Source organism: Camellia sinensis, chromosome 13 (assembly GCF_055761805.1).
Source record: "Camellia sinensis isolate YWXY chromosome 13, ASM5576180v1, whole genome shotgun sequence".
NCBI lineage: Eukaryota > Viridiplantae > Streptophyta > Magnoliopsida > Ericales > Theaceae > Camellia > Camellia sinensis.
The window spans coordinates 83,218,778-83,239,653 of NC_138973.1; the positions used below are offsets into that span (position 1 = coordinate 83,218,778).

The 20,876-nt window shown below is 36.0% G+C and overlaps 1 protein-coding gene across 4 annotated transcripts; it reads left to right on the plus strand.

The window, feature by feature from the left end:
* The first annotated feature begins 237 nt into the window (after positions 1-237).
* Positions 238-19,612, plus strand: LOC114291652 (RING/U-box protein). 4 transcript variants are annotated; one of them, XM_028235509.2, is made up of 15 exons: positions 238-306; positions 576-655; positions 988-1,073; positions 1,952-2,042; positions 2,234-2,283; positions 5,763-5,832; positions 6,367-6,476; positions 8,291-8,356; positions 10,797-11,191; positions 11,849-11,920; positions 12,532-12,610; positions 15,555-16,773; positions 16,869-16,943; positions 17,584-18,657; positions 18,760-19,612. In XM_028235509.2, exons 2-15 carry the CDS (start codon positions 587-589, stop codon positions 18,973-18,975), a joined length of 3,672 nt encoding a protein of 1,223 aa, XP_028091310.2. In that variant the 5' UTR covers positions 238-306; positions 576-586; the 3' UTR covers positions 18,976-19,612. The 4 variants fall into 4 exon arrangements, with proteins under 4 accessions (XP_028091310.2, XP_028091309.2, XP_028091312.2 ...); XM_028235508.2 differs by having other exon boundaries at positions 277-492; XM_028235511.2 differs by having other exon boundaries at positions 277-492; positions 11,873-11,920.
* Positions 19,613-20,876: the final 1,264 nt, after the last annotated feature.

The window sequence follows — 20,876 nt, forward strand, 5'->3', positions numbered from 1 at the left end:
CTGTTTGGGAAGTATGTTGGCTTTTTGACTTTTTAACTTTTATGGCTATTTTAGCCTGGGTTAAAAAGTTTGGTTTGGGAAGGACTTTTTGACTTTTTGACTTTTTGACTTTTTTTTGTGAGAGAAGAATGTAATGATTATGAGTTAGATGTAATATTTTATTTTTTGTGACTAAAATAATCTATTTTATCTTTTGTGGTTAAAATAACTAAAAATAAGCCCCGTTTAACTTTGCCAAACGGAGCCTTAATCTCTTTACGGTTGGCCAATGCCACTACCAAACGCTACCTCGCAATCTTCTTACTGGTAAATCTCTCTTTTCTATTCAACCATCTCTAAAGCTCCACATGCTATTGATTTCAAGCTAATAATCACATCCAAACACGCCTTTAATCTGCAAATCCCCATTTTTTTCGAAACCCTAGGAATTTCACAGCAGTGAGATTCGATATACACAATCGAGCAGATTACAATTCGGTTCGATAAAATTTTGTATGTTTAATTTAGTAATTCGATATCGGTTTTATTACATTTCATTGATTAGTGTCTTAAAAATCTTATTGTTCGCTTTGCAGATAAAGATTTAATGGATTTGGAATTTGTTACAGAAGGTGTATCAGAAGATGATACTTTTAACATTGATCAGAACAATGATGTGAGTTTTGGAGTATTTGTTTGCTGTATTACTCAATTTTATACTTCAAAGTTCAAATTCAATAATAAGTGTTATTTGTGTTAAAAATTGGTCTTTTAGTAGGAAAATTGTTAATATTCTCTGTTTAATTATATTTGTAAGAGTTACATAGGTTGGGACCGGATTAATGAGTTTAAAAAATTATGTTTTGTCTAGAATCTTGTTATCATAATATTGGGTAAAATTTTTGAATTTTCCCATTGAGCTATGGTAGATTATGGTAAGTACAAATTTGGGTTTGTTGTTTTAATTAGCATTTGTTGTATATATTTGTGTGCTTGCTCTGCTTGCAGGATTATTCTACTTTTGAGGGTGAGAGATGCGGTATATGTATGGATATTGTCATTGATAGGGGGGTGCTGGATTGCTGCCAACACTGGTATACTTCTTTATTCTTGAAGAAAGTATGGTCTTAATGTGTGAGACTGAGAAACAAGGTTTACATTTACAAATGTTGAAGCTTTATGAGTGTATATATAGATGGGTATGTCTTCTTTTTAAAGGGATGTTAAAATTATGGCCCTTAGAATGTGAAGTGGGAATTGTTCTAATCATCCATTTTCTATCATTGGTTTACTGTCCAACAAAAGTGATCACTAATTTCTTATTAAATACCCTCTGTTCATGAAGACCTACCTGCTGATGTCTATGCTTCATGTATTTTGACTTTTCACCTGTGTTTTCTTTTCTTGCCCTTCACCCAATCACTCCCACACACATACACACAAAGAGGTACATAGGCACTCTGCCCCTGTTGTACCAACTAGGGCAAAGGTTAGCAGTTTGGATGATCAATTATTTAACTTTCTATGATCTCCCTTGGGTATTTTTAGGTATTTCATTTTCTAAAGAGTAATGATATAAAAATAAAAAAATTATAAAAAAAATGTATATAGATTTGTATCCATTCATTTAAAACCAAAAGACCCATCAAAGTGACTTTATTTCAAAACTGTCACTATCATATCATGCCAGTAAGCTTTTATGTATAAAATTTATGTTTGCAAATCATATTTCCTTTCTAAATTTCCAAAGATATGATTGGGTAATTTTCAGCCTGACCTTCACCACTTGTCAGAAAATTAAGTATATTACATGAGGTGAAGTTCCAATTATTTGTACTTGGATGGATTTGGATTGGGCTAATATTATTGTCAATGTTATTCTTTCTCAATTTGTTGTTGTTGTTGTTATTGTTATTTTTGGGTGAAAATCGTAAATTTTATTTGCTTACCCGGGTTCATTATTTAAATTCAGGTTTTGTTTCACATGCATTGACAACTGGGCTACCATCACAAACCTTTGCCCACTTTGCCAGAATGAATTTCAGTTAATCACATGTGTACCTGTGAGTAGTAAATTGTTGGAGCAATGCTTCTTTGTTTGACAATTGATACTTTGGTTGATATATTCCTTCTACTTCCATGTTGTCATCATCATCCACTTGTACAGTTGATCATCAGAAGTTCTCTTGCCACTGTAGTTTAAGAATGCTGCATTGATGCAACCCCAATTTACAAATTTTATTTGATTATGAAGGTGTACGATACCATTGGAAGCAACAACCTTGATGAGGACTCATTCTCTAGGTATTCCCTTTTTTTTTTTTTTTTTTTTTTTGTAATTTCTGTGTTGCTGTCACTTCTGACTAATTTAAAACCCCGGATAATCTTGCCTTCTCATTAGCTTTGTATTTTACTATTATCATATCATAGAGCTTTGGGGTTTACCCCATGTTTCCTGTACTTCTTAGATGAACAGAGGTTTTGGAAGTTATGGAAACTTAGTATACTGTCGGGATATAGCAACAATAATTGCAATTTGCTGATGGTGAACAAATTTCTCCTCCAGAAACAGCAAGTTCATCACATCTGCAAACATCTCTGACACTGCTAGCTATTTTAGCTAGCAAAAGTACACTAAGAGCACCTCCAACCACACTCTCTACTTTTTACTAGCTAAAGTACAAAAAAAGTATACTCTTTATTTTACCTAATTACTTTAGCTATTGTGTTCTCCAACCACGATCTTTATTTTAGCTAATCATTTAAACTAACTTAATTAATTTTTAAAATAAAAAAATACTAATTGTTGATATTTTACTAATATAAATTTGTAATAATAATAAATTTGTCCATACAAACATACAAAACCTGTAGAATGAGGAGAAAAAAAATACAAAATACAAAATAAGTTATTCCGTAATTCATCAAACAGAATTGAAAGAACATATAAAATTGCTGCACACACACACACACACACACACATATATATATATATATATATTTTTTTAAAATATATAAAATCTCAAATCCAAGACATAAATATACAAAAATTTAAAATATATACATACATAATTGTTTGGAGAGCTTCTGGGGCTCTTCAATTGTAGCTACCAAAAAAATAGGATGGTAAAGTAACTAGTTCAATAGCTAGCCCATTGGAGCTCAATATTAGACTTACGTTGGCTAAAATGCCTAACAAGTCTTGTTTAACTATACCCTTGGAGATGCTCTAAAAAGTGTCTTCTCTATTTTAGCTAGCCACTTGATTTATTTAGGAAAAAGGAATCCTCAGATATTTGAAGATTTTGATGGTTTATTGCTACTACCAAACCAAAACCAAACCAAATCTTAAATCCCTCAAATGGGGTCGGCTGCATGAATCTTTCTTCTCCACTCAAATCTATTCAATGCCATTTCGTTAGTCAAATTAAGGAGATTCATATCTCTATTTACTACACTAGTTTACGTCACTCTAGGTCTACCCCTTCCCCTAACACTACCATCTACTGTCACTGTATCAAATCTCTTCACTACTGCCTCTGTTGGTCTCCGTTGTATATGATCAAATTATTTTAATCTATTCTTTCTCAACTTATCTTCTATCAGTATTATTCTTACCCATTCTTGAATATACTCATTCCTAATTCTGTCTTTTCTAATCTTGTCACACATTTACATTAGCATCCCCATCTCAGTAACACTCATCTTCTCTACATGTTGTTTCTTAATTGTCCAACATTCCGTCCCATACAACATTACTGGTCTAATAGCTGTTCTATAGAACTTCTCTTTTAGTCTAATGGATACTTGTTTATTGTACAGTACTCCAGGTGCACTCCTTTACTGAAACCATTCCATCTTAATTCTGTGGACCACATCCGCTCCAATCTCTCCAGTCGTTGTGATAATTGATCCTAAATAACGAAAATGTTTACTCTTAGATTTTCAATCTTCACTTCTTCTCTGCTCCCATTATGGCTGTTATTAAAATTGCACTCCATATACTCTGTCTTAGTTCTGCTTATCCTAAATCCTTTAAATTCAAATGTTTTTCTCCAAATCTCTAACTTAATGTTATCTTCTTCTCTAGTCTCATCCACTAACACGATATCATCTACAAAAAGCATACACTATGGCACATCATCCTGAATATCGCGCATCAACTCATCCATAACTAAAGCAAAAAAATAAGGACTTAAGGTTGATTCTTGGTGTAATTCTATAGAAATTGAAAATTCACTCGTCCCTCTGGCAGGCGAATGGTTCATTGCTACCATCATAATAAAAATCTATGAAGCATGGACATCTCTTCGGAGTTCAAGTGCAAGTGTTTGACATGTGTCGGACACAGACAAGCTCCGAACACTTGTTAGACACACTGGAGGGATTTGGACATGCTGGTGATATGTTGTATACACATTGTGTCCTATTTTTTTTTAATTATCTTTTAATTTTTTTAATTTATTTATTTATTTTTACTGGAATAGCATACTTAAGGTTGATTAATTTGATTTGATGAGAATAAATATAAGGGATTAAAAATATGACATATAATAAATATATGAAATTATATGCTTCACATGTGTCCCTTTCGTGTCATGTCCTTCATTTTGTGCAATTTGTGTTTGTGTCTTTGCTTCTTAGGAACCCTCCTATATTTGAGGCTTAAGTTAGTTTGTTAAACTGCTGCCAAAGTGATTCAATTACTTGTGTTTGGCTGACTCCACCCTTTCAAATTTTGGCTTCGTCTGCTGGCTGATACTTGATAAAATATCTAGTTTTTGGGTAGGATCTTCAGTAGCAATGAGGACTACTCTGATTGCCCTCATTGCTATAGGGAATCTCAATGTGCAGTAGTGGAGACCAATCATTTTGGTCTCAAGAAACTAAACAGATAGGAAAGACAAGATCATCGTGTTTATTTTTACTGTTCTAATATCATCTAGTAGAAGAAAAATGGCATTGGAGGACAACATATATATTCTTCTTCTTGATATTGGCCTTTTGTCTAACTAGAGAGCCGCTTCAATGGCCCTCTTAGATAGACAAAGGCATATGTAGGACACCTAAGCTAAATGGAGCTCAGATATCCCAATTAGTGTGATGGGGATTCAATGCCTATTTAGTTCCTTTACTTGTTTGGTTTCTTTGTCAAATCCTAATTGGCTTTGCGTTTCTCTTTTTCCCTAATTTCCCATCAGAATTTGTTGCTCCCTTCTTGCTTATTTATTCTTGTACTAAGGCCTCGTTTGGGAACCCTCCATTTTAGCCAAAAGTCAAAAAGTTACTAAATTAGCCAAAAAGCCAACAACCCATACCAAAAAGTCAAAGATTCTCTTTTCTCTCTACTTTTTGCACATTTTTTCATAAAAAGCCAAAAAGTCATCCCAAATATACTAGTTTTTTTAACTCATATTTTAGCCAAATAGCCAAAAAGTTACTAAATTAGTTTGTTCCCAAACGAGGCCTAAGTTCATGTTTTCTACAAGAAATAAATACTAATTCAAGTATTCAACAGGTTCACCCTTGCATAATGTGCTCGCTATGTTGCTTTTGCACAAGGTTTAGGATGAACATGAGGGAAGCTTAAAGAAAAATTTGATTTTGAAAGATGTTATAGACCCATGGTTCATCTTTCACACGAATTGCACTGAATATATTCTTAAGATTGTAGGCCATTTATAGTGTCAACTATTATAGCAATTAATTCACTGCAGTTTCCATTATGCTTGGATTTAGGTTGCATACTTATTGTGCCCTTTTCTTTTACGTCAACTATGCAGAGAAGATGATTGGTGCATTGAAGAGAAAAATAACAGTCTTTCTTTCCCGTCATACTACATTGATGAAAATGTAAGTATTCTACTAAGAAAACTCTTTAATATTTTAAAGGCTAATTGCAGAACCAACTGTATCATTATGGAGCTAAGCTTTGTAAAGAACACACTGAACAAATTGTGTCACTTCTAAAGATGGTGAGACAAGTCATAAATGTGTGTTTATGGTGTCATTACTATTTTTAAACCACTAACAATATCTCCTACCATGACAACAGTCCTTGTGTGTGTGTTAATGGTCTCAAGCTTAGGACGAAGGCTATTCACATTGATATTGGCATTAAATTTTTTAAATTAGGAGTCCACCCTAAGAAGCACGGACACAGACAGTCCCAAATGTGATTAAGAAAAATGTGTGCGCGCCATTTGTCTGTCCTCTATTTTTCATTCTACAACTGAGATACTGAATGCAAGATGTCTCTTGTGCACATTGTAGTGGTCATTATTAGCTTCTTATTTTCGCATGCTTTATTATCTGTTTTCACGTGTCTACATTCACAATTCTGTATTTTGTTAGCATGCAGTTCTTATACACTTTACCATGTTGTAGGCAGTTATCTGTTTGGATGGAGATGGCTGCAAAATCCGAAGTGGATCACTGATAATTGAGGAAGATTCAAATCTTGATACATCAATTGCTTGTGACTCATGTGATATATGGTATGCGTATTCTGTTAAAATGGCTTCAGTTTTTTTCTCTTTGTTTCATTTACAGATATAGAGACATTGATGATGATTCTATATCAATACGGTATTGGTAATTAGCTAGTAAACTCTAGTGACCCGTGTGTCATTCAAATGCAATGGTTGGCCATGGTATGGAATTCACTAATTCAGATAGTGGAAATCTGATTCTGTATGGGGCTGAGAGATGCATTTGCCAGTGAAGGGTTTTGGTGCTTCATGGTTGGTCTCTTGTATAATTCTCAGTTGGGCCTTGTTTAAGGGAGTCTTAGAGAGCCTTTTTTTAGAATTAAGAATTTTAATGATTAAATAATATGGGATTTTTGCAACTATTACTTGCCCTAAAAGAACTGACGTTGCATTTCAAAATTTTGGCGCCGTAGTTCATAGAGATCTGAACTCCATGCATGTAAGGTTTAACAAATGATGCTTCCATTTTCATAACAGTGTGTGCTTTGTTTAAATTGCCTTAAACCTGCCGTCTGCTAGCCCACAATTAACAATCTCAGTGAAGGCAATGTTCTGCCTTTTATAATCCATACCCATTTGCGATGGACAAATTATTATCCATGATAATTTGATGGGATTGTGCTTTCAAATGTTTTATTTACTGCTATCGGCCTGGTTTGGGAACAGGTTATTTTAGTAACTTTTTGACTTTTTGGCTAAAATATAAGGTAAAAAAAGCTAGTATGATTGGGATGGTTTTTTTGTTTTTTTACGAAAAGATGTGCAAAAAGTAGAGAGAAAATGAAATCTTTGACTTTTTAGTATAGGTTGTTGGCTTTTTGATTTTTTTAGTGACTTTTTGGCTTTTAAGCCAAAAAGTGATGTTGCCAAACAAGGTAGACTATGTTTGGGCTTTGTGGGTCAGTGCAATAAGTGTAATTTTTTGTATGCATCTCTTCCAATCGGTCTCTTTTTAGAATTTACTTTCATTTGATTCATCCAATCCTTATGTTTTCCAATGTAAGTGATGCAGCACCAAATAACTGTAAAGAAGATGAGGTATAGAAGAGGAAGAAGGGAAAGAACTAGGAGGAAGGAGAAAAACAGGGATAATCCCAATCAATATTCAAATTCTTCAAAATCCAAGCCAAGTCTGATAAGTTCATTGCATAAAGGCCTATTTATAGGCATCCTTTCAAACCCCAATAAATTCTAATTTAATAAATAAAACTCGTTAAATCACAAAATAATACTAGAATAAATCCCTAATTTTCAATTTATCCTCATCCAATGCCTTCAAGTTCCCCATTATCAAGTGTAAATTTTTTTTAAATTTTAAACTTTTCTAGTTGAAAGAGTGGCCTGCTAAATATAGATGTTAACCATCACACTATATTTGCAAAAGGAATTAGGAGACAAAATAAAGCTTTCTTAACATCATCAAGAGGGCTTCTTTGGTACCATTTTCATGGGGATAGGTAGAATTTGGGAAACTAATTAGTTGCAACATTAAATTATTTTTCCATTAGAGCAACTTTATAAGAAGCGTCATATATTCTACATTGTTGCATGGCAGTCCAAATGACTTCAAAATATGGCAATTTGGAATCAGCTTTATGCCAGAAGGGGATCTGTCACTTCTGAGGAGTTTATTGGGGATGTCAAGTCACCACTTACTGAATAATATATGTATATATGTTTGTGTGTGTTTTCTATGGCTTACTATATTAATTGTTTGTTATGTTTTTATTTTCTGTTATCTGCTTTGTCTTCTGATACATTTCATTCAAAGATTCCAATGCTGGTTAGCACTAATTGCGTCTTGATTTGCATTGAATCAGGTATCATGCTTTTTGCGTAGGGTTTGATCCTGAAGGGACATGCGAGAATTCTTGGTTATGCCCGAGGTAATATGATGGAACATTTTATTTTTTGGTCAAATTTATGCTATAGGTTCATTTGCTGGACACAATTCTACAAAATTGGCACTAAGCTGCTGTGCTTAAACTCTGTTTGTTGGCATGCATCTTGTCACGCCCCAAACTCGCCCCTAGAAGTTTGGCAACGAGACCGGCCAGTAATCCTAGATTACCACAGGCCTTGCTCTACAAAACATAAATAAAAGGGGCTCGCGGAAGCGAAAACAATAACCACTAATAGTCCAAAGAGCTGTGCATTTATATGAACATACATTACATGCCAAAAATGTTAATTTACGTTTACCCACTACATTACATCACATATAATCAAAATTCATGTACAAAACATAGGCTCACGCCATATGCACAACCAAAACTAAGCTTCCTAACGGCCTTCCTAGGCCTAGCCCCAACTCGGAGGCACCAAAACACCGGGTAGGCTTCAAAACGGCGGCTCGGCTCGGACTCCGCCTAGGCTTGACTTCCAGAATGCTCACCTATAATACATAATTACAAACAATGAGCTAGAGCTCAGCAAGTAACATAACAGTAAAGAAGTTAGTGAACGAAGTCCGACATTTTCATAAATCCACAATAAATCAATCATAAACATATATCAGTCATCAGTCATCATAAGAACATACGTAATGGCATACTCCACAGAACCTTTCATAACAGTCTATCAGTCAATAGTCTACGAGATCTCGTAACTAGTCATGGGCTTGTCCTTCCATGCCGTTCCCCATGACTCATGACGCATGGGCCTGCATGTTCCCGCCCCCATGACCCAACTATCTATGGATGCCATACTAGATTCGCAAATCAGGACATTCATTCACGGAAAACATTCTCATTTCAAAGCATAGCATAACGTAATACATTTAGAACATAGTTCATAATAACATATCTTTACAGAAATGTTACTCACAGAGGGTTTCCGAAACCGAATGCACGGTCTTCAAATCTTGACCTGCAAATATCAACATATCACACATTTCTCAATACACGTTATCATTAAATCCTGTAATTCATGCACTTCATTCTTTCCTTTACTTCATTTCATGTTCATTCTAATCTTTCTTTACTTTGATTCATACTCATTTCATGTTTATAAGATGATAAATGATGCAATTAACATGTTAAAATCAAGTCTGCAACTTCCCCAAAATTTTCTTGAAAAAGGCCTTCCCGCTCGAGCGCCACTTTGGCCGCTCGAGCGTACTGTAAAAAGTCCCAAAACTGCTGGGAGGCTGTTTTCACTGCTCGAGCGGGCTTCCCTCCGCTCGAGCGTACAGAGCAAAAATCCGAATTTCTGGTTCTTCTTCCAAGCTTCATTCTCCTCTTTACAAAATCACTTTCCACATTTATGAAATCTAAGACCCAAAACACTTAAAACCCATCTTAAATCAACATCAAAACTTCAAATCAAAACCCATATGGAACAATAGAAGTTCAAATCTTGGAGTAAAATAGAAAATCATAAACTTGAGCCTAAAAGCTTCATTCTTAAATCCATGGAGGTTCTTCCTCAAAATATGACAAATATGACCATAAATCATCTATCCATGCCATGCATGCTCAAATTAAACATATTTCCCCTTTCAATCCTCTTATTTAACACGAGATCATTGATGTATCAACCTTATTTCAGGAAATTAGAGAGGAATCCTTACCTTAATCACTTAATTGTAGAAGATTTAGCTTGACTCTCTCTTTCCTCCTCTTCTTCCCCTTTCTCACGAATTCTCTCTCTCTCTCCTTTCCAGATTTTTTTCTTCTCTTTTGTTTTTGAGTCAAAGAGTCAATAAAGGCCCTTATACTTATCTATATATCATTTATAAACAATTGTGCCAAACTTTGAGCCAAACATGGCCTAACGAATCAGACGAAATTCAGTTCTCAATTTATTTTCCCAAATGGCTCTAAAAATTCCCGGTATCACATAGGCGTGCTCAATTTCGTTTTCTGAACCCATTACGGTCATCAATTTCAGTCCCGAAGTCGTAATCTCAACAGGTATTTTCTAAGTTCAACAGATAATCTTCAATTAAATCATACTAACACATAATTAATTACTGGTAATCATCGTATACGGTTCTGGGTTGTTACACATCTTGTATGCACAGTACTTTTTAATCTGTGGTCAGTTCAAGTAGTTTGCAAGCTTGTGCTTCCTGTTTCTGGAAACTGTTCTGTACTACCAGGGATTTGGGAATCTCGTAGTTAGGATTTTTCTGACCAACATTAGAATCAGATTGTAATGGCTTACTATCATCTGACAGGACAATTGACTCTCCACGTTGGCACCCAAATGATGTGACTGTTTTGTCATTGTATATGTGCTTTTGGCTTATAACATATCTGTGTTGCAGTTTTGGTTGACATGAGCGTTTATCTTAGGTTTCTTTTTGCTTTGTCAATGATGTAGGTGTTTGGCCAATGAAAATCCACAAAAATCAGATGTTATTCAAGGCAACAATTTTCGTCTAGAAAATGGTAGTAATGAATGTTTGGTTGATGCTGCGTTTTGTGGAAAGGTTTCTGTATCTGTTGCTGATGCTGGTGAGACGGCTGTTGTTGTCTCACTGGTTGGAGGAAATCAAGTGACTGAGGAACCAAGTGAAAAACTGTCATCAACCTCAGAAGTTGACAAGGACCTGAAAATTGAGATGTTAATTTCTAGTGCTAGTGCCAATGGTACCAAGTTGGAAACACTATCAACTGAGAAGACTAGCACCCAACCAGCTTTGGAGGCACAGGAGCTAGAACCATGTTTATCAAAAGATACACCTTTCAGTTTACACTGTATTTCGTCGGGGCAAAGTGAGTGATGAAAGAACCAAGTAGCTTTGACAGCTTGGTTATTTCTTCAAGGAAGTTTTTAAATGAACCTTACTTGGCTAATGAACCATGTGAATCTAATCTAGATCTTCATCATGGTTTATCTGTGGGTTGTTCTTTGTCTGGTATATTTACAGAAAGCTCATGTTTGTTTGGAGGGATTTGTGGGTCCATGGCTCAGAATTTGTCCCCCAAGGGATTTGTAACCTCATGTTTTTTTTTGGTCCGGACTAGCAATGCAGACCGGATTGCTGATCCCCTATATTGGGGATTTTCCAATCCCAACCCCTTGGGATTATGAATCTCTTCCTCTGGATTATCTTCCCGTCACCATCTAATGATAAAAAATAATCCTCCCATCTTATCCCATCGGTCATCCCACTTTAACCAAACAATCCCATGGTGCTAAAAAAAAACATGTGGGCCCATGTCATTACTTACCCCCCTATCCCTTGAAACAAACGAGGCCATAGTATTACACATAGGAGCTCATGTCTTTTTTTCATTCACAAACATACACACAAACACCTTTTGCTTCATTTAATAATTGTATAAAAATAATTTATCAAAAATAAAATAGAATTATTGTATAAAAATAACTTCTTCTTTTTTTTATTTTATTTTTTTATCTTCTTCTAGTTGATGACATGAAAAATGATGTAGCTTGGGACATACAGCAGAAAAGTAGTTCTGAAGCATACTTATTGCCAGGTATGGACTTGAGTGGTGCAAGACAATTCATCATTTTTTCTAGATCATTCTTGGGAAATGAAACAGTAGAAGCAATCAGTGTGTTTGGTTTGAGTTTTTTGGATTAAGTTTTTTAAAAACTGAGTTTTTTGGTTTTCGTATTCTTTTGTTTTTAGTGAATATTTTTTAAATTTTAAACATTTTTTTTTACTTTTTTATATGCATCTTAGTTAGATGTATCTAAAAAGTTAAAAATTTGTAAAAAAATATTTTAAAAAATTAATAAATACATAAAAATACAAAAAATGTACTGAATTCTTGTATTTTTTTTGTATTTTTGATATTTAGTGATTTTTTAAAAGATTTTTTTTACAATTTTTTTACTTTTTAGGTATATCTATGTTAGGTGTGTCTAAAAAGTAGAAAATTGTTTAAAATATTAAAAAAATTCAGTAAAAATAAAAAAATACAAAAAATAAGAATGTAGAATTTTCTGAAAAGTATTTTCTGAAAACTCAAAACAAGCAAGCTGAATTGTATTTTCAATCAGCTAGATATGTAGTGATTTTGGTAGATGTTCATTCCAGTATTATACTAGTTTACTTAATACTTCTTGGTGCATATCGTTTCAGCCAGCAAGATGGAGCCTGATTTGAAGGATAGTAATGTTCTTGAAATTACCAGGGTAAAGAGAAAGCGTAGAGATTGCAGGTCAGTCTTTGTTCAATTGTGTCTTCCATTTCACTATCATATAGATTTCAGAAATGAAGGTTAAAAACTATGCTGTACACTTTAATTTTATCATCGCTGCCCTATGTCCGGCTTACTTAGTTTCTGTTCTTGTGTTGCATAACATATGCCTTAATGATTGTGCTAGCACCCAGATGTTTCGGAATACTGTCCAAAAAACTGCTGCAGTTGTGGGAAAAATGGTGTTGCAGTCATCTATGACTATAGGAATTAGGCTTCTTTGGTGTTTCTGTTAGAATTTACCCTCACCTACTCCTCACCTACTACCCAAACCCTCTCCTATATAATGAGCCACTCTGATTTGTAATATAAGATATCAATAACAAATATCAATCAATAATATACATCAAATTTTACATGGTATCAGAGCAGGTTTAGAACTTACTATTTTTGCTTCACCGGCGGGCGGTAACCTCACCTTAGCCGCCCGCCGGTCCTCAACCCAATCTTTCTCTCTCTCTAATAATCAACTCACATGCCCCACGATATTTTCCTTTACAAACAAAAATAAAATAAAAAAACAAATGCTCTCTTTCTGCCCGAATGCTCTCTCTCTCTGGGCTTTTTCACTCTGCAGGTTTGAACTTTGAACAACCTTGTGTCACTCTTAAAAAAAAAAAAAAAAAAAAAAAACCAACACTGCACACCAAACTCCTTTATTCCTGCCGGGATCTCCCCGATCACATTTTTTACACAACAAAAAAAAACAAAAACAAAAACAACAAAAAAAAAAAAAAAAAAAAACAAACAAACAAACACACAAACACAAAAGCCACACCCACAGTGGGATTTTTCTTCTCTACTCTGCTGCAGGTCTCTTCTTCTTGCCTCCGTCTTGGCCAGCCCTTGACGGTATTGCCTCCGTGTTTCCCATTCCACTGGGCCCAATCACTACTCCCTGCTCCTCCACTGCAGCATATGGCGGCCCTCCAAATCGGAACATCACGGTGGCCTTCCGCTTCAGCTCCTTGTTTTCTGCCCTTAGCACGCTTATCTCTGCTCGCGCATCCTTATACATGCGTTGGAGCAGAGCCAGCTGGGAGTTTAAATGTTGCACCTCATTTGTCCTACTCTGCAGCCGGTTCGACAAATTTGTGACCGCAGTCATGGTTTCCACGCATGACTTCAGAGTATACTGATTAGCCTCAATATCAGTTTGCACCGCCATTTTTTGCTCCACCGACCGCATCGGAAAGTTCAATGGAGCAAAACCAGAGGTGTTTGGTTGAGGTTCACTGGCCACCGCACCAGTTATTTCTCTTGTAGGCTCGTTCAGTTCTGGAAAGAGCGTGAGCAGGTTCTGGGTAGCTGGACGGGACGAAGAGGCCATGTTTTGGGTTGCTCAGTGTTTCAGCGCAGGGTTTACAGAGTGTTTCAGACTGCCAAAATTCAGAGGTTTCAAACTGGTTTGCACAGCCTCTGCCTCAACCTTGGTTAAATAGCCAGGGCCGATCCGCGCATCGCGCGCCACTTGCCGACAGACGACACTCGGGCACGCAAGCCAAGGCGCCCACGTGCCTCGCCATCATGTCCGGCACACCTTTTGATGAATTGGGCACGCCTTTTGATGGCACGCCTTTTTATGGATTGGGCACGCCTTTTGATGGCACGCCTTTTGAAAAATTGGGCGCACCTTTTGAGGATGCGATTTTTTTATGGGTCCGACAAGACTCTGTAAACTGTCCCGACATTGATTCCGGTTAGCTCCTTTATGGGTCCGACAAGACTCTGTAAACTGTCCCGACATAGATTCCGATTAACTTCTACAAGGGTCCGACAAGACTCTGTAAACTGTCCCGACATAGATTCCGGTTAGTTTCTATAAGGGTCCGACAAGACTCTGTAAACTGTCCCGACATTGATTCCGGTTAGTTTCTACAAGGGTCCAGCAAGACTCCGTAAACTGTCACCACAAATGTCACAATAGTGTCTGCTACAACGGTCCGACATGACCCCATAAACTGTCTTCTACAACGGTCCGACATGACCCCATAAACTGTCTTCTATCCTCTACAACGTTATGACACCACCATCCAGTGTCTTCACCAATGGTCTGACACGACCATACAGTGTCTCCTATCCTCTTTTATTTTTATGTATTTTCTTGTTTTGTTACTCTCTCCAAACTCAAGTATTTGTTATTGATATCTTATATTACAAATCAGAGTGGCTCATTATATAGGAGAGGGTTTGGGTAGTAGGTGAGGAGTAGGTGAGGGTAAATTGGTGGTAGGTGTAGTAGGTGTGGTAGTAGGTGGTGGTAGGTGTAGGTAAATTCTAACAGTTTCTGTGATTTCCTATGGTGTTTCAACCCAACTGAGTATTATTTGGGAAGCTAAAAAATCTGGACTGTTGCTGCATGAGATGTTTCAGTAATTGTATTTGTAGGAACCATGCCACAACTATGACAAGATTTGATCATAAATGGCATGCACGATGCAGCACAACTATTAATTCTGGAAACTAGTTGTCATGACAGTGAACTACCCTGGTTTAGACTGTAGAAGGTTTAGTAGTAATTTCACCTGTTGGGAATCCAAATAATTGAATCAAAAAAAAGAACAAGCTTCTGTGGGTCATCAATGTCAAAATTGTATGATATCAACAAAGATGAACTGTGTTATCGTGTGTTTATGGCCTACCAAACAATATTGACCTTCTCATTCATTTATCTTGATTTGTTGGAAGGCTTGAAATTCCTTCAATTTGTTGCCTTTATACATGTAGAGTGTCAATTGCCCCATTTAGTTTGCTTATTTATCAAAAAAAAAAAAAAAAAAAAAATTTCCTCATTTAGTTTACTTATTTCTCTTTTGCATAAGAAAATTCCCACCATTACTTAATTATTATTGTCGTTATTGGCCTTAATTACTTATATTTTTCTTTTTTTTTCCTTGTCTATTAGTGATGATGTTCATACAGTTGCTGGGGATGTAGAAACCAAAACTGTAGTTTTGAAAGCTTCGACAAAAAAAGCCAGAGCTGATAGAAGCAGTCAAGTGATTGATTCAAAAGACCAAGCTAGTGAATCAGTTTCAGATGAGTCTCAGAAATGTATCTCAGAAAAGGAAAATGATGCTTCTGATGTAATGAGTATAGTTCGAGGGACATATGGTAGACCTTTCAAGGGCCAAGCACGCAATAATCACACTGATGGGTCCTCAAAAGAAGGAGAAAATGCGGCTGGTTTGAGAGTGAAAAAGATCATGAGAAGAGCTGCTGAGGACAAGGAGGCATCCATGTTAGTACAGAATCTAAGAAAAGAAATTAGAGAAGCTGTCCGTAACAGATCCTCCAAAGAGTTTGGGGGAAACCTTTTTGATCCAAAACTTCTTGATGCCTTCAGGGCGGCTGTGGCTGGATCTGTAACTGAACCAGCTAAAAAACCACCGGCTCTAGTTGTGAAGGATAAGAAGTTATTGTTGCAAAAGGGAAAAATACGTGAGAATTTAACGAAAAAGATATATGGGATTGGTGGAAGAAGAAAACGGGCTTGGACTCGGGACTGTGAAATTGAATTTTGGAAGCACCGCTGCTTGAAACCTGGTAGGCCTGAAAAAATTGAGACTTTGAAGTCAGTTCTCAGCCTCTTAAGAAATAGTTCTGACAGCACAGAGATCAAACAGGGAACTGAAGGGAACGCAACAAATTCCATTCTTTCAAGGTTGTATTTGGCAGATAATTCTGTTTTCCCTCGCAAAGATGATATCAAGCCTTTCACTGATCTCAAAGCTACAGGTCTTGTAGAGAATAAAGGGCATCCCTCATCTTTGGCAAATCACTCTGCGCAAACTCTGCAAACGAATCAGGTTTCATCACAGGTTGGTATTCGTTCCTCTGACAATAAAGGGAATGAGAGTACTACTGTTACAAGGGTAAAGGGTGAAGCTGCTTCTAGTAAAGTACTTCCAAACAAATGCCCAGAAGTGAAATCTGCTACTCCTTTAAGTGGTTCCAAAGTAAATTCCCAGAAGGAAATGGTGGGTAAATCTGATGATATAAAGAAGGATAAGAGGAAATGGGCCCTAGAGGTTCTTGCAAGAAAAGCTTCAGCCTCGGGCAGTAAAGCAACACAGGAAAAACAGGAAGATAATGCGGTGCTCAAAGGAAGTTATCCTCTATTGGTATGTTATGATTTTGTTTTTCTTGTACGATTTTTTATGCATGCCATTTGATTTCTGCCGCTGTTATTAGTTCTTATATTTCATTCATTTGACAGGCTCAACTGCCAATCGAAATGAGACCGGTATTGGCAACCAGTCGCCATAATAAAGTCCCAATGTCAGTTAGGCAGGTAAGTGGTGCCCCTTTTCTCTATTTCTTAGCAAGACTGGCAATTTGGCTGATCTAAGTTGAAATTTCACCTTTCAAATTTTTATATCCTTTTTGGATGAGAAAAATTCAGGTGCAGAAACAGAACTGAGTCCTGAATTTTCCATTTGTTGGATATAAATTCACTAAGTTTGGAATAGATTGAGACAAACTCGAAAATTTTGGTTTCTGATTCCTTGGGACAATTAGAATGTTATGAATACCACATTATTGTTCTTCCTTGGCATCCCGACTTATCAACTCTACCAGATTGTTACCTAGACCATTTGCACCACCAGTTCTATGGAGTTCAATAGAATCATTTAAAGAACTGAATTTTCAACATAACAAAAATCAAAAGATATACATATGTATATTTGAGGAATTTAATTCATTGGATTCCTTTTTTCTTATCTAAATCCAATCCATCTTCAGTATAAATGCCTTTGTAGCATGTTCCTTTTCTCCTTGACAAAGTTGAGGTTTAGCTCCTCACCCAGTCAATATGTAATTTTAAATGCCAAGTGGTTGCTACGGATTTTCCTCAAGAAACTAATGTTACTAAGATATGAAATGAATAATTTAGTTAAGTTATAGCTTATTTAGCAACATCCATTGTACAGGCAAAACTTTACCGCCTCACTGAGCACTTTTTGCGCAAAGCAAATCTGCCAGTCATTTGCAGAACTGCAGATACAGAGTTGGCAGTTGCAGATGCAGTTAATATTGAGAAAGAAGTCGCTGATAGATCGAACAGCAAGCTAGTATATGTGAATCTAATGTCCCAGGAGCTATTACATCGATCAGACAACATCAAGTCTAGTAGAGACACGGAATCAGATCCTTCCCCATCTTCACCAGTACCCACTGACAGATCAGAACAAGCAACCACTGATCTTTCTGATGATCCCATGATTGAGGAGGCATTGAAAAATGCTGGCTTTTTGTCTGATGATTCCCCACCAAATAGTCCAAGTCATCAAATGGAAGACATTAATGATGAAAATGATGTCTCAAAAAAGATTGGAGGAGATGAACCTGATAATGTATTTGAAATGGATTCTCATCCAGAGCTTGATATATATGGTGATTTTGAGTATGATTTGGAAGATGAAGACTTCATTGGTTCTAGTGCTTTAAAGATATCTAAGCTACAACAAGAAGAGACAAAAATGAAAGTGGTTTTCTCCACTCTCAGTTGTGATAGATCAAATAATGCTAATGACCTCGAGGCTGATGGGAGAACAACAGCAGTCGAAGCCTCAAACGGCTCTTCCTCTTTGCATGAGTGCGGTACTGATGCAAGCATTAGAAGTTCGGGCATGGATCAAGCTCTGTTAACTGATGAAGGAGGTGAAGAGCTTTCTCTTGCAGAATGTGAAGAATTATATGGTCCCGACAAAGAACCATTGGTGAAAAGGTTTCCAGAAACCACATTGGTAAAGTCCTGTGAACTAATGGCTGATGATGTCGTTCCAGAGAAAGTTGAATGTTTTGGGTCAAGCAAAAATTTGAAGACATCTGAATTGGGGAGTGAGAGTTGTGCTGAGAATTTACAGGTTGGTCTCCACTCTTCTGGTGGAGAAGATAATGGATCAGGTTGTTCTCAAACAAGCAAAAAAATACCGGTTAAGGAGAAGCAATCAAATACTGACACAAACAAGCATTCCAATAGCTTTAATTCTGTATCTAAAAAGGTACTAAATGACTTTGTTTCATTGTTAATACATGTAATTTTTCTCGTCTTTTGGGGCTTGCAAACTTCATTTTTCTTATCGGTTATCCTAAAACTTTTACAGGTGGAAGCTTACATCAAAGAGCACGTCAGGCCACTGTGCAAGAGTGGAGTGATCACTGTCGAACAATACAGATGGGCTGTGGGGAAAACAACAGATAAAGTTATGAAATACCATTCCAAAGAAAAAAATGCAAATTTCCTAGTCAAGGAAGGTGAGAAAGTAAAGAAACTTGCAGAGCAGTATGTTGAGACTGCCCAGCAGGCGGAGAAAAAATAAGCTTTGGGGCAAACTAACATCTCTTTTGCAACTCTTTGGAGCTTTATCCATCTTGTTTCCCTTATTCTAGTCTCGATATTTTCTAGATGTCAGAGTAAGCAAAGATGTACATGAATGGCCGATTCAAAAAGTGAGGAACTAGACTCTAGCAAATGCCATGCCTTGTAAATTGTAAAGTAGCATATTAAGATGTCGTTGCAGAAAGTGTGTGACACTGTCCCTTGCTTCACTTGAGTTTTTTTTTTGGAACTTCATTCCATTAAGAAAGAAGTACCAATAATGATTTTAGCTAAAAAGAGAAGGCATACTCTTGAGCTTGTTGATTTCTTAACAAGAAATTTGAAAGAACTCATATGGAATGAGGGCTAGCTATGAAAAAATACATCGGTTTCTTACTCGTGCAAAAAGAATTATTTGTTGGCAACTTGCACGCTCAACTATTCCACGCATGTCCAGCGAGAGTACGGGTCTTTTGGTTCCCAGTGTAAGGATGTAAAACAGAAGTTGTTCAAACTCGTTAAAAATTTGTTTTGGTTCCCAGTGTAAGGATGTAAAGCAGAAGTTGTTCGAGCTCATTAAAAATTTGTTTGAGACCGATTCATTATGAAAACAAGTTAAATTTAGATATATTTTGAAATTCGTTGATTTTTTTATTTTGCTTAACTCCATTAGTTTATGTACATTATAAAAAATTAAGCAACTTGAAGTTGACTATTAAATCTCATTTGAGATAACTCACACTAAATAAGTCATGTTTGAACTTTCTTTTTTTTTTTTTTTTTTGCTGAGAAAGAGAACTTATTTTAAAGCTTCATAAGTTTGTAAGTCAAGTAGGATCAACCTACTATTCAATTTGAATGGACTTAATACTATTATCATTAAGCCTTTTTAGTTGTAGATTCTAATGATGACGAGTTCTAATTACAGATGTATCCTTTTAAAGCTATCCAAACCAATAAAAAATTTTCCCCTAAATGAACGCAAATTGTTTCTAAATATATAGTATGTTATATAATGCATTTTTCTCTCCATTTTACATGGCACACTCACATTTATTAAATATTAATAACATTTAAATGAGATATGTTACATTCAACAAGTATGAATGCATCACATTAGATAGTAAACAAAATGTGATAAGCTGAAAGTGTTAATCTAGTATTAATGTATTTTAATTATTAAGGATATATCATTTAGTGTGATATTCACGAACAAAAAAGAAAGGTATTTACGTATTTAGTGTGTTTAGAGGATAAGTTGAGAGAGAATCGTTTGAGATGGTTTGGTCATATTCAACGGAGACCAACAGAGGCAATAGTGAAGAGATGCGATACTGTAACGATAGATGGAAGTGTTAGGGGGTGGGGTAGGCTTAGATTAACGTTGACTAGCGTTATAAATAGAGATATGAATCTACTTAATTTGACTAATGAAATGGCCTTTGATAGGGCCGCGTGGAGAAGAAGGATTCATGTAACCGACCCCATTTGATGAGACTTAAGGCTTGGTTTGGTTTGGTTTGGTTACATATTCTCACAATATTGAAGCAAAAAACACAACTATTTTTCTTTTCTTTTCTTACCAGATCATTTTTTTTACCAATGAACCAAGTAATTCTATTACAAGAGATACATGACCATTTTATTTCTAAAAAAGGGGCAAAATGAGCATATAGTCTTTGTACTATTTTTCTTTCATTTTCTTTTCCTCTCTTGTTTTTATTATACCTTAAAAGGGCACACACACGTCGTATGGGCCGAACTTACAAGCAACCGTTAATCCAGGTATTAGATTTAATGACACGTGGGATCAATATATATGGTAAGAGCAGTTTTCGCTAGATAGATGAGGTTAGGGACTGGTGACTAATAATTTTCCACCAAGCAAAAAAAAAAAAAAAA